Source organism: Ochlerotatus camptorhynchus, unplaced genomic scaffold (assembly GCF_037179485.1).
Source record: "Ochlerotatus camptorhynchus isolate MF236.1 unplaced genomic scaffold, CSIRO-AGI_Acam_v1.1 ptg000230l, whole genome shotgun sequence".
NCBI classification, from domain to species: domain Eukaryota; kingdom Metazoa; phylum Arthropoda; class Insecta; order Diptera; family Culicidae; genus Ochlerotatus; species Ochlerotatus camptorhynchus.
In genome coordinates this window covers 1,552,659-1,566,950 of record NW_027040720.1, presented here as the reverse complement: position 1 = coordinate 1,566,950, position 14,292 = coordinate 1,552,659, and the positions used below count along the sequence as shown (strand labels likewise).

The 14,292-nt window shown below is 38.4% G+C and overlaps 1 protein-coding gene across 3 annotated transcripts in view; it reads right to left on the bottom strand.

Moving 5' to 3' along the window:
• Positions 1 to 14,292, bottom strand: part of Moe (Moesin) — a 162,745-nt gene that overhangs the window by 39,268 nt on the left and 109,185 nt on the right. For all 3 annotated transcript variants that reach the window (XM_065225505.1, XM_065225503.1, XM_065225504.1), the window contains exon 3: positions 4,551 to 4,730. In XM_065225505.1, coding sequence (XP_065081577.1) covers positions 4,551 to 4,730 — 180 coding nt within the window. The remainder of the gene's footprint in view (positions 1 to 4,550; positions 4,731 to 14,292) is intronic.

Here is a 14,292-nt window from a genome sequence, read left to right as displayed (position 1 = left end):
TCATTTCGATCAGAAAGGCTGTGCTACAATTTCTTGAAAATTTGTTACAAGATTCAAAAAGGCCGAATTTTGACAAAAACGTGCATCGTTGCCCATAACAAACAATTACTCAAAGTTTCGTATAAATCGACCAAAGTCTATTCAAAAAATTCATTTCTTTTGCTCAATTCTTTCAGTTCCGGCTTGAAAAAACTCTTTGAGTGCTGGATATCCTGGAGCACACTTAGCTGCTTTTTCGTTTTCGGTAATTTTTGAACAGCGGAACTGTTAGGTAAAAGTTAAAAATCTATGAAAAATTCAAAAAAAATAGTTGAATGATTCCGAATTTTAACAAACTTTGTTCTGTTAACTTCATTAAGCAACCAACCAAACAAATGAAATAAACCTATGTTATTGATTTCTTACCTGTAACGGTCATTTGAATTTTAAACCAACTTTTTCAGTAGTTCAAACGCACAGTAAAAAATTAATGACTTTTGTAAAATAATCAAAGTTTGAGGATTTCAAGAATTTTACCGCAATAGCACTTCTAGAGCTTAAGAGGTCCGGGAAACCTAAGAGCTCCGGGAATCCCAGAAAACAACTCTCGAAATAACGGACTTCTGGAGCTTCTACTACGTCTGCTAGTTTTGATGTTTCGCATGTTCTGATTGTTTCAGTGGTTTGCTAGAGCAGCTAAAGTTTAGAGAAAACCTTCAGTTTCGGCATTTATTGGGGCTCCAAAAACACTCGGAGTGCTGGAAGTCGCTTAGTTTTCAGAGAACTATCCCGAAACAGCGAGAATACTTCTGGAACTTCAGAAACATCCAGCTGAACGCTGAGATATAGGTCGGCACTTTTGAGCTTCCAGATCTCCGGGAAGCTTCAAAAACTCTGGCAATCGCAGAAATATCCGCTACTTTCCAATTCTCCAGAAAATAACTTATTAAATAACAGCGGCTCCTGGTGCATTCCATAGTCGAAACTGTCGAAGCATCAAGAGCTCACAGGGTCTGGTAATTTTCGATACACCAAGAATTTTCGAACTCCATTCGGATTGTTCCAGAAGTTCCTATTCCTCGAAAAGCAAGAAATGGTAGACGTACTAGTGTCACTAGAATTCTCCCGAAACAACGAGAATACTTCCAGAACTCCAGAAACTACCCGACTGGAGCCTTCGATTAAATTTCAAAACTATAGAAACAACGAGGAATCGGAGCGCATGCAGATCTCGGAGTACCAGGAGTTATTGAAGTCTTACATTTTCTGAGTGTTTTGTTAAGTTGTTTGAAGTTCTTATGGTTTACAGAGTTGCTTAAGTTTTGAGAATTTTTTCAGTTCCGGCAGAACCTCTAGATTTGCTAATGCTTCGATAGCTATCCCGAGACAACGAGAATACTTCTGGAACTGCAGAAACATCTCGGTTGGGACGCTGTGAACTAAATCGGAACCTCTTGAACTTTTAGGAAAAACTTCAACAAATCCAGAAACATCCGGAACTTCCGGAGCTTGAAAATTGCCGGATCACCAACGCCTTTCAGTACTCCAGAAATCTGGGAATAACTGAGACTCCTGAAGCTTCCGTTCAATCTTGAATCAACGAGGACATGCAGAGTCTGGTAGTTCTCGAAATATGTTTCTCATGTTCTGAATGTTCCGGAGAAGTTCCCACGTTTTCTGGAGCTGCGGAATTACAGAAAGTTCTTTCACTTCTGGCAGGTAATGGAGTTTCAGAGGTCTAGGAATGCTGAAAATTTTGCATTCAAAAGTGTGCAGACCATTCTGCCGAAATAGCTCCGGAACTACATGGACTTTTGACTTTTGACAGATGAGGATGTACAGAGATTTCTCGGAGTTTCCAGTGCTAGCAGTTCCAGAAGTTCTCGCAACTTCGGGAGTTGTCGAAGAAACAAGAGTCGCTCAACTCCGGGAAGCGTCAAAACCTCTCGAAACTCCGACAAATCCAGAAATATCGGGAACTTCCGGAGTTTGAGAATTCCGGGATCAACGAAGCCTTTCAGTTTAATCCAGAAACTTGTAAATAACTAGACACCTGGAACTTCCGTTCAATCTCGAACCAACGAGAACTCGCAGAGTCTGTTAGTTAATGAAGTACCAGGAATTTTGGATGTTTCGCATGTTATGAATGTTCCGGAGAAGTTTTTTGAAGTTCTTATGGTTTACAGAGTTGCTTAAAGTTTTGAGAATTTCTTCAGTTCCGGCTAATGCTTCGAGAGTTATCCCGAGACAACGAGAATATTTCTGGAACTGCAGAAACATCTCGGTTGGGACGCTGTCAACTAAGTCGGAACCTCTTGAACGTTTAGGGAAAACTTCAACAAATCCAAAAGCATCCGGAACTTCCGGAGCTTGAAAATTCCCGGATCACCAACGCCTTTCAGTACTCCACAAATCTGGGAATAACTGAGACTCCTGAAGCTTTCGTTCAATCTTGAATAAACGATGACTCGCAGAGTCTGGTAGTTCTCGAGGGATGTTTCGCATGTTCTGAATGTTCCGGAGAAGTTCCAATGTTTTTTGGAGTTGCGGAATTACTGAAAGTTCATTCAGTACTGACAGTTATTGGAGTTTTAGAGGCTCTAAATAGGAATGCTGGAAATCTTGCAATCAAAAGTGTGCAGACCATTCTGCCGAAATAGCTCCGGAATTTCAGAAACATCCCGATTGGAACGCTGGACGGGAAACATGTCGGTACTTCTTGAATTTTTATTTTTCCAGGGAACTTTTGACTGTTGACAGATGAGGATGTACAGAGATTTCTCGGAGTTTCTGAAGATGCTTCCAGTGCATGCAGTTCCAGAAGTTCTCGCAGCTTCAGGAGTTGTCGAAGAAACAAGAGTTGCTCAACTCCGGGAAACTTCGAAACCTCTCGAAACTCCGACAAATCCAGAAATATCGGGAACTTCCGGACCTTGAAAATTCCCGGATCACCAACGCCTTTCAGTACTCCAGAAATCTGGGAATAACTGAGACTCCTGAAGCTTCCGTTCAATCTCGAACCAACGAGGACTCGCAGAGTCTGGTAGTTCTCGAAAAATGTTTCGCATGTTCTGAATGTTCCGGAGAAGTTCCCATGTTTTCTGGAGCTGCGGAATTATAGAAAGTTCTTTCAGTTCTGGCAGTTATTGGAGTTTCAGAGGCTCTAGCAATGCTGAAAATCTTGCAATCAAAAGTGTGCAGCCCATTCTGCCGAAATAGCTCTGGAATACACCCGGAACTTCAGAAATATCCCGATATCGGGAACTTCCGCCGAAGCCTTTCAGTATTCCAGAAACTAGACACCTGGTGCTTCCCTTCAATCTTGAACCAACAAGAACTCGCAGAGTCTGGTAGTCATCGAAGCACCAGGAATTTTGGATGTTTCGCATGTTCTGAATGTCCTGGAGAAGTTCCCATGTTTTCTGGAGCTGCGGAATTATAGGAAATTCCTTCAGTTCAGGCAGTTATTGAAGTTTCAATTTCGGAGAGAGTTCTCCCGAAGCTGCTCCGGAATAGTTCCGGAGCACCAGAAACATCCCCCTCGAACGGTGGGAGTACTGGGAGTTCTGACAGATAGGGATGTACAGGAATTTCACGGAGTTTCTGAAAATGCTTCCAGTACTGGTAGTTCCGAAAGTTTCCGATGATCTTTAATTAATGGTTTGAAAAGTTCTTGGAGTAACGAAGACATTATCGGAAGTTTAAAAGTTCTTCGGGTTGAGTTTTAAGTAACCGAAAATTAACTGAGCATTTAAGAGGTTTCTAAGGTGTTGCGAAAGTTTTACGACTTCCAAGTGTGCTACGTAGTAGGATTGTTACGTGTTTCTATAAGCCCCTAAAGACATTTTAATAGCCGTTTTTGTTTGTATCGCATGACGTTCGCCGTCTTTTATCGGCCACCAAGACAGATAAATCATGCCGGAGACTGCCATAAAAAAGCGAAAATTACGCTCAATAAAATTAGATATTTTACATTCGCCAGTTGTCCCTGCAAGCGCAAGCTGCTAAATCGTCTCTGCATTTGGCGTGCACTCTCACCAATGTCAATAAATATTCCCAACGATTATCTCACGCTGTGAGATCCGGGAATTTTCTATGCAGTCGGAAGATAAATCGATCCGAAATTGCATCCTCCCTCTGCAAAATTTGAATACACCATTAGCCGGGAAAGCTAGAGTTGAGGTTTTACAGTTGGACGCCATCCAACCAACCATTTATTGCTCTCGTAATGTCTTCATTGGCAAATCAGAAATGGTATCATACCACTCTAACGAAAGCAAAAAAAAAAATAAAAACCGGTCGATGACCGCAGCTGCAGCGGAAGCGACAACGCACTGCCATAGCTATAACCATAGCCAAGCGGTCGTCGTAAGCGTAATTCAAATTTCCCCATTCGGTTTCGAGCAGTTTAGCCTATGCCACCGGCGGCGGTCCTATAGCTAGCTTACACACACGCTACGAAATACGCGGCCAAACAGGTTCGCCCAATAGCTGTGTAATATATAATCTACCCACACAAGGCTCTAGTCGCTAGTCGCTAGTGGCTGAACAGAAGAAGAACAACAACGCACCTTTTTGTACAGCTTGATCCACGTGAGATCGCCCTTGGAGTCTGTGTACTGAAGGCCGAAGAACCACACCTCCCGCAGGCCGATGGTTTTGACGACCTGATCGAACAGCTGCTTGCCGGTGGTGCTCTGCTGTATCGCAAACTCCAGCTCGGCGTCCATCGTCGTGACGCGCACGTTCATCTGCAATGTAACAAAAGAAGAAGAAGAAGACAATTAGAATACATCACTCGAATAAATCAATCCGCAACATAGGTTGTTACGCTCCCCTGCATCATCATTGCACCATAAATCACTTCAATCGATTCGACCAAATAAAATCCATCTCCAGCCAAGCGCTTGCGACGACCTTCGGTAATTTATGTTCAGTGTACCTCTTTGAACATGGCAACCACACGCGGGGTGTCGAAGAAAGCAGCGAGCTTGCGCCGCCTAACGGCCTAACGCACACATCACAATGTTACAACAGCTTTTCCTTATTTCGAACGAAAAAGCATTGAACCGCATCGAGCGCGCACTCGTAAATATAGTGTTACTGCGCATTGCAATTGAGGAGGAGGGGGGGGGGGAGGGGACTTAGGCGGCACATCAACGACCTTCACCACTTTCGACACTTTCCTTGACCATAAACTATACTTATATGGCATGGAGCTTGGCAGCATTCGTTGGGTTGGTTCGATTTTGGTGAAACGAAATGGAAGGTGACGGCGTCATGGACGGTTTAAGTGCGGTTGTGAATTATGTCATGGTGGCTAATTGGGCGGGATCTTCACCCCAACTGTTGGGGTAGTGCTTGCGGGTAGCCGCATTGTTTGTTTTCTGATTCTAGGAAGTTCATTCTGAAGGAAGATTATTTGTTACTACTCCCGGGTGAATCGAAGAAGTTGCTCCTGAGATCTTTGAGTGCAAGCTCAGGGGGCTTCTATGATACACTGAAAACGAATCGTACTCAGAGAGTGAGTCACTTCCACTCATTCGTATGGAGAAATTTCTTAAAGGAGCAGTTCCACGCCAAATGACAAATCGGACAAAACTCGACCCTCTTCGATTTGCATATGATTGTTTGATATGAGCAATGACTGACATTTTTGCTGAAATTCGGCCATTTTAGATCTTGTAAAATTTTCAAAATGGCGTTTTTTTTTTAATTTCAACAAATTGTAGCACGGAAACGGCATTTCTGATCGAAATGACGTCAGAGAGAAAGTTCTCTAAAAATGATAACAGGAATATCCTTGACACAATTCCTTTGAATTTATCTCAAAACTTCGTTGGAAATTCCTTTGCAATATTCCGTAGAGTTCCAAGTACCTTGAAATGCTCATTATAAATTTCTTAGAATTCTCAGAATTCTCATAACTCTTTTGGAATTCTTTATTGAATCACCTTGCAATCCACCTCCTGAACATTTCCTTTCAATCCTACTTAGAATTCCATTGGGATTCTCCTTACGTTTCACGTGGAATCTGGAGTACAACAGAGCTAACTTGAAAGGAATCCAAAGCTCAAGATTTCCTAGAATTCCATTGGAATTAACCTCAGAATTGTTATTGATTTCGTTTTAGAGTTCCCTTTAGAGTTCTCTAGGCATTCTACTCACAAGTACTTTGGAATTCTCCTTATAAATTTCTTAGAATTCTTAGAACTCTCTTGAAATTCTCTATGGAATCACTTTGGAATCCACCTCCTGGAAATTTCCTTTGAATCCTAATCAGAATTCCATTAGTATTCTACTCAGAATTGCCTTGGAATTCTCTTTATAAATTTCTTGGAATTCTCAGAATTCTCAGAGCTCTCTTGAAATTTTCTATGGAATCACTTTGTAATCCACCTCTTGGAAATTACCTTTCAATCCTACTCAGAATTCCTTTGGGATTCTACTCAGAATTGCATTGGAATTCTCCTTACGTTTCACCTGGAATCTGGAGTACAACAGAGCTAACTTAAAAGGAATCCACAGCTCAAGATTTCCTAGAATTCCATTGGAATTAACCTCAGAATTTTTATTGATTTCGATTCTGAGTTCCCTTTGGATTCTCCTTATTCTGTAGGCATTCTACTCACAAGTACCTTGGAATTCTCCTTATAAATCTCTTAGAAGTCTCAGAACTCTCAGGACTCTTTTGGAATTCTCTATGGAATCACCTTGGAATCCACCTCCTGGAAATTTCCTTTCAATCCTACTTAGAATTCCTTTGGGATTCTACTCAGAATTGCATTAGAATTCTCCTCCTTACGTTTCACCTGGAATATGGAGTTCAACAGAGCTAACTTGAAAGGAATCCACAGCTCAAGATTTCCTAGAATTCCATTGGAATTAACCTCCTAATTTTTATTGATTTCGTCCGGAGTTCCCTTTACATTCTCCTTATACTTTAGGCAGTCTATTCAAAAGTACCTTGAAATTCTCCTTATGAATCTCTTAGAATTCTCAGTACAGAATTACCTTTGAAATTACCTTGGAATCCTCTACCTGGAAATTTCCTTTGAATCCTACTCAGAATTCTGTTAGGATTCAACTAAGAATTGCCTTGAAATTCTCATTACCTGGAATCTGAAACAGAGCTAACATGAAAGGAATCCACAGCTCAATATTTCCTAACAATTCTTCCTTTGGAATTTTTCTCTGAATTCCCTCTGAAAATTCACATCAAATTCATTCAATGAAGTCCATAAGCTGTAAACGTTTAGCAAGGCCCTTATTTTTTTAAATCTGGTTTCTTGGAAAATATTTACTGTCCGACGTCTTAAAGATGTACTTTCATTCCAGATTCTTGAAAATTTGTCCATGGCTAATTTTATTAGGATTCAAAAATTGTTCAAAGTTTAAAATCAATTGAAATTATCCATGTTTCGGAATTTTAAAAACCAAGTCTCAAAATGTATGTAAATGGTTACTGAAAATAAATCCACTCCGAAATAATTATGCTTTATGAGTAAGTGAATGACGAGGAAGATAAAGTTAGTTGCGTTAAAAATTGTTTCAAAATTCTTGATAAAGTTCCTTGGCGAATTTCAATACATTCTATTCTAATGTTGAAAAATTGCTTACTAGAAAACTTTTGAAACTAGAATTTCAAAATTCCCTGAGAATTATAGATAAAATTCCTTCAAGATTCCCGTTTTTTTTCAGTAGTTAACACCCTGAGAACGTAATGAAACAATGAAATTGGGTTGTTAGCGGAATGCTTAAATAAAACAGCAAAAAAGGTTATCTTCCATTTAATTCCACTTAATTAATTTTGGTATCCATGACATGGATATCAAAATTAATTAAGTGGAATTAAATGGAAGATAACTTTTTTGCTGTTTTACCCTGAGAACGTTTCTTATGTTTCTTAAAATTAAGTCAAAATGAACTTAAAATGAAGTTTCCCAATTGATTCTACGAAGAATTCCAGAATTTTTACAAATTTCCCTGAATTTCTTCGAACATCTACAAAGCCCAGGAGGTTTAAAAAAGTTCAATGAAGTTACAAAAAAATCCCTGAACATCAACGAAGTTCCCCGAATGTCTACAACATTCACCAAATATCTCTTAAATTCGCTCATTTTAAACAATGTTTAATAAAGTTCCGCAAAGTTCGCAAAACTTCTGCAAAACTAGCTGAAGTTCTAAAAGTTTCACTTTGATTTTTTTATGAAGATTAATGAGCTTCTACAAAAGTTTGCTGAGCTTTAAAAAAGTCAGCTTAACTTCTAATAAATTTTCTGCACTTCTAGTCAGTTTCCAGAACTTCTAGTCAGTTCAATTAATGTGAACGAAGATTTAGAAAATTCAACAACGTTTTTTGAAAACCAATAAAGTTCCTTGAAACTCTACAACTTTTCCTTTCCTTTTAAGAAGTTCTCTGAGTTTCTAGCTTTTACGAAGTTCTCTGAAGTCAAATTGCCTTTGACTTCGAAGAAGTCCCCTGAACTTCTGGGAAGACTCAGTTTTATAAATCTGAATTGGTGAACACCGCCACACGTAATTAACATTTTTGGCATTGTGTAATACGTTTTTACCCTTCTTACAGTGAAGGGTATACTACATATCACTTGAAAACCCGCAATCATGTTTCTCAGCAACCATTACACTGAATTAGGCGCAACAAGCAGGGTGGCCAATGACTTTTCATTTGAAATTCCCGGTTGTTGATATTCAACAAAAAACTAAATTGTACGCATTTTTTAAAACGTGGCCAACTGTAAATTTTCAGTCGTTATTTGTGAGAAAAATGAAAGCCAAATTACAGAAAGTGTTTTCTAAAGCTATAGGAAAAATTCAACTCCTAATGTATTCAAAACAATTTATTGATCTTTCGAGATACTTTGATAAATCGAATTCTACCACTTTTTATGATCGAATGATTTCAAAGCCCTAGAGTTTATTGAGTGACAGAGATTAAGTTCACTGGGCCAAATGCTATCTGGATGAATAGGTTATATAATAGGTGAATTGTGAAGAATAAGAGATTTAATAAAAAAATAGTTTCTGAAAAATGAACTTGGTACAAATGAGAATTAGAGCAAATTGATAGTGATATCGGATAAAGAAGATGTGTATTCACTGAAAGATTATTTACTAAAAAGATAGATTCCCAAGATTCTGGGGTTTTGAAATTTGTGTGGGTCTGAAAATAGAACTTTTCTTCAAAATTTGAGATTGATAACAATCTTCGTGATGCAAGATTTGGAGAAAAAATAGTTAAAAAAGTTTTTTTTTTAATTTCCAAGATCACAGATTTGAAAAAAAAAACTTATATTTATTAAATAGTCGTGCAGTCATAATTGTCAACGCTCTGAGACTTGGAAGTATTTTAAGAGTTAAAACAAATTACAGAACAATCGATAGAAACTTGCAGACAAACCCTGGAATTTTCAGTAAAATTTAAAAGTATTCAAAGTGTTGATTTCAAAAAAACTATTGTGGAGGATCCCACATAGTTTTCGAAGAAGAAATTCAAAGCAGAATTCCAGAATCATTGTGACATGAAGTCCTCAGAAATTGTTAGAAAATTTGTAGGGATTTCTGTGGAGAAGATTGCAAGTTCTAAATTAAATTATTAGGCAATTTTTGCAGAATCCCAAGAGAATTATGATGAGAATTCAACAAGAAACAGAGTTCTAAGAGTGTTTTGGCGATAATTTCAACCCTAGTGTGAATGATCCAACATAATTTATTGCAAAAAAAATGCTAATAATTAGAAGGAAATTCTTTAAAATACTCCAAGGGGTTTCTAAATAATTCCAAATTTCGAAAGATTTATGCTAGAGTTGAAAGAAAATTTTGAAAAGGATTTCAGTGAAATCAATTCTCAGAATAGGTTTAAGGGAATTCTAAGACGGATTCCAAACAATTTCTTAGAAGCGGTTTCAAGGAAATTCTAAAACGAATTCAATGGTAATTATTACGCAGAGTGTTTTCTGGTTAATTTAAAAAGAATTCTATAACAATTCAGAGCAGAATTCCAAGTTCATTCATATTTATTTCTTAAGTCCAGCATCTTCATTTTTTTTGTTTTAAGACCCATGCACTTTACATCTGAAATTGAATCGAAAAAATCAATAAAAATCAATTTGAAATATTGCTGAGTGATTAAATTCTAAAAACAATAAGGCGGGAATCTGAAGAAAATTATACAGCAAATAGAGAAAGATATTCATTTGGTAAAAAAATCACTCTTTTTTAATGGTTTATTCTGAAATTCTGGTGTGAAAATTAATTCCTATGGTGTAGTTAATTAATTTTTCCCGGTTCTCTCATCGAATTCCCGGGTTTTTCCCGGTTAATTTTCAAATTCCCGGATATTTCCCGGCATTCCCGATTTTCCCGGTTCGCTGGCCACCCTGAACAAGTTCTTGGTAATTGGCCTAGTGGTTCAAAAGTTATAAATTTTTGAAAAAAGTAATTTTTGAAAAAAAAAATCGTTTTTTATACCACCCTAACATGGAAATAGTCACCCTAATGACGAAATAAAAAAAGACGGGTCTAATATTTTGCGATAAGGCACAAAACTACAAATTTTTACGACATTCTGAGATCCAGTATATTGTTTTGCCATGGAATGTCCAACTAAGTAAAAATGAAAGAAGAGCTGCCAAATGGAGTACAGGGGATACGACAATGGAGTGATGCTCGTTAAGAAAATACCCGGAGACACTGTATATTTTCTACACTGGTGTTATAACCCGTTCACATTACAGCCTCATTGCAAGACAGCGTATATCACGTGATATACGCTGTAATGTGAATGGGGTATTCCGGCTTTATAAGTCGTAACTAGGAACTCAAGATCATCATACAAAAATAATGGAAGTCGAAATGTCGTAAAACACATCAGAAATGACATAGGAGACTTTTGGGAGACTGGTAGCGACTAGCAGTAATGCAGAGAAGGATAACGAGTTCAATAATAAGGCACGAAAATTGGACAGAAGGGTGAAGGAAACAGCGAAAGTTGGTGAGATCGTCTTAAATTTTTAGTTGTTCTCACTGCTCATATATATATTTCCACAACAATGCTGACATTGAGAAGGACAATCAGGGCGTCCGATTGAAGCGATTTGAACGGGGAGAGTGGGAATACCAACTTCCTGTTGATAGCATTTAGTGGATAAAGAGCGGGCTCTTCTCCCCACTCATTGGTGCATCTTCCTGTTTAGGGGCTCGTCTTTTTGAACAATTGTGCAATCATGTTGCTGGAAGGGGATTCTTTACTGTCCCGTAGATGCGTATAGGCGACTTTGCCTATCGATCCACCCAATCCGTTTTTGGTCCTCCATACAGCGACATTTTGAGCACAAGCTTGATCAAGACAAACAGAGAAGAGAGCCCACTGCTATCGGACTACAATGGGTGGGTAGACCACTATCATGCATCATCATGCACCAGGTTAAACAAATTTTCAAGTGAGCGCCGTTTAATTGAAATTTTAGCTTTTCAAACTAACGGGGTTCTACGGTACAGTCAAAACCCCTCATTGCTGGTCACATTTAGAACTCAGGACCACATTGGTCAACATCTGAACATATGCCAGATACGACCTGTGGAGTTATGTGATGTGATTAGAAGCCACCACCAGTGCAGGACTTGCCATATCGATCAAACTATGCAATCGTTACTGTTCCGTGGTGTGAAGGGCCAAAAATGGAGGTGTGGACCAGTAAGCTGATGCACTTACACGATATCCACTGTAGGGATAGAGAATTTCCTTCCAACGGAACGCTCTTATTACAGGGCATACATAGAAGGCAATACACATTAACGTCTGGTGGTTTGTTCGAAATAGGGTGCATCAAACTCACTGTAGACTGTCAGAAGATAATATTTCAGATACGATAAGTAAGAAGGGGCCGATCAGAACCAAGTTTATGCTGCAATTCACCTATTTTGATCCTGGCTTGATTTTTCAAAATGGCGTATTCGATATTTTTCAATTAATCATAGCACGAAAACGGCTCATCTAATCGAAATGACGTCTGAAACAAAAATTACAAATTTTCGTCAAAACCTTAAACAGGGTGTCGACTCATTCACAATTTTGAAATTCCCTGATTTTTCCAGGTATTTTCCAGGTTTTGTAAAAAAAATTCCAGGTTACAAACATACACTTAAGACTATCATCTCCATTATATCGCAATTAATTGATACTAAGAATCAGTTTCTGCAGGAATAATTAAGCCATATAGAAGACTTTTTCAATTTTTATTAACGAGATTTTTAGAAGGCACAGTTAAATATGGTAGACAATTTGAGATGGTTATGGTGAAAAATAGTTTCCCAAGTTTCCCCCAAATGGCGAGATTAAGTCTTGTTCCTTAATTATGCAAATAATTGAGGAAACGTCAGTAACAAACCAATTTTATTACACGAAAACCACATTACATTCATTATTTTTTCAGTAGATGAATTTCTTCTTCAAATTGTTGTGCTTCTCGCTGAGCGTCCTCCAAGATCTTTACACGTTTAGCTCGGAATGCCTTGGCTTCGGCTTCCCCCTTCCTCTTCTGCATAGATGCTTGTTGTCCAGCCAATGCCTCCTTCTTTCGACGCTCTTTATCCTCCACAAACAACGAATGTGCATTTCTTGCTCTTAAAATCAGAGCTTTTGATATCTCCACTTTCTCAATGCCTGCTTTCTCACAAACCGCATCGTACACTTGTCTGCGTACGAACACAGACTCTTCCTTCATTTTCTCGAAAAGGCATTCTGAATTGATGGAAAACTCTCGTTCAACATTAGAATTTCTGTGTGATAAGCAGCAAACCATTTGAACAATCCTTAGCAGCTCCATAATGGCATCTTTCAGCAAATCATGCCAAAATACATCCACTCGAGTTTTTTTTTCTGTTGTAGTTTTTAAAGATACTACTTTGACAGATCACTGTACGAAACTGTCGGTTTTCCACATCTGCAAAAACACCACTTACCTTACAGGGAATTGTAAGGATCCTTAGCAACTTTTCCATTCACCGCTCTGCAACAGTTTTGTCCAAAGCAATAGTTGTAGGATAAACCGATGAACATGGTCTAGTAAGAGAATACGTCAACGGGGATCTGACAAGCAGTTTGATGACTATGGACTTCAAAAAAGTTCTGCATTCATCTCGGAATTGTAGGATGTCCTTCTCATTGATGTTTCGAATTCAACTTAGTGCTTTCTTTACATCAAAACCAAGAACGATTTTTTCAGCTAGCAGATGATTTTAGCTGTCGTTAACTGCTTCTGCTGTCAAAGCTGAAAGCTTTTGGAGAATTTCTGGCTTCATGAATCTTTCCGCCAGGTTCAGTAAAGTGCGATACATATCTGCGTAAACAAATGGAACCATTGATAGTCTCGCAGAAACGGCTCAATAGTGTTAGTGAAATGTGCAAATGTTTAGTGGGGTTCGTATTTCATTGCAATGTTTATCTTTTTACACGAAACAGCTGTTGGCACTGACGTCAATCTCACTGTTGACAGTAGGGAATGTTGATAGAGTGACGTCGCCATTTGAATGTTCCACACTTAGAAAAAATCACCGACTTCGGTAATTCATTTACCGAATTCTCAACAGCTGAACGGTCGGTAATCTGTAAACTGGATCAGCAAAATTAGCTGTCAAATTTACCGAAAGATCGGTAACGTTTACCGATGTGCATTGCTTGATTTGTAGTCGACTTTACCGGAGAACTGTAATTTGGAGTACGATATGCAAATCGGAAATTACCGAGAGATCTGTAATTTTTTAAAAAGGTCACCGACTCAACTGCTGTTTGCTTTAGTATTGTTTCAAGGTGGCGGTCACTGCAACCCATGCAACAATTTGGCTGCAGTCTTGATCAATAAGTTAGTGTTGCAAATTGCACCACCAATGAACAAAACCGTTGGCGACGATCTGAAAACTTAAGTTTTTTCCGACAAAAACTTAAGTTTTCAGATCGGCGCTACACTGAAAACAAGGAAGCATTGGAAGAAGATTAACGCCTTTAATGTCGATCGAAAATAACAATATGGTGGATTTGACGTTTACCTAGACCGTTACCGAACTCAGTAATGGAACGCTTTGATTACCGAAACTTCAGTAAAATATTTCACCGAAGTCAGTGATGAAGCTTATTTACAGACCTGCCGGTAAAAATGTTTACCGTTTTCGGTAAATTAAAATAAAATTACCGAAATTCGGTCATTTCACTTACAGTTTTCAGCAATAAAGCGAGAAAATACCGAAACATCTGTAATTTTTAGCATTACCGATCTAAGACGGTAATTTTTTTTA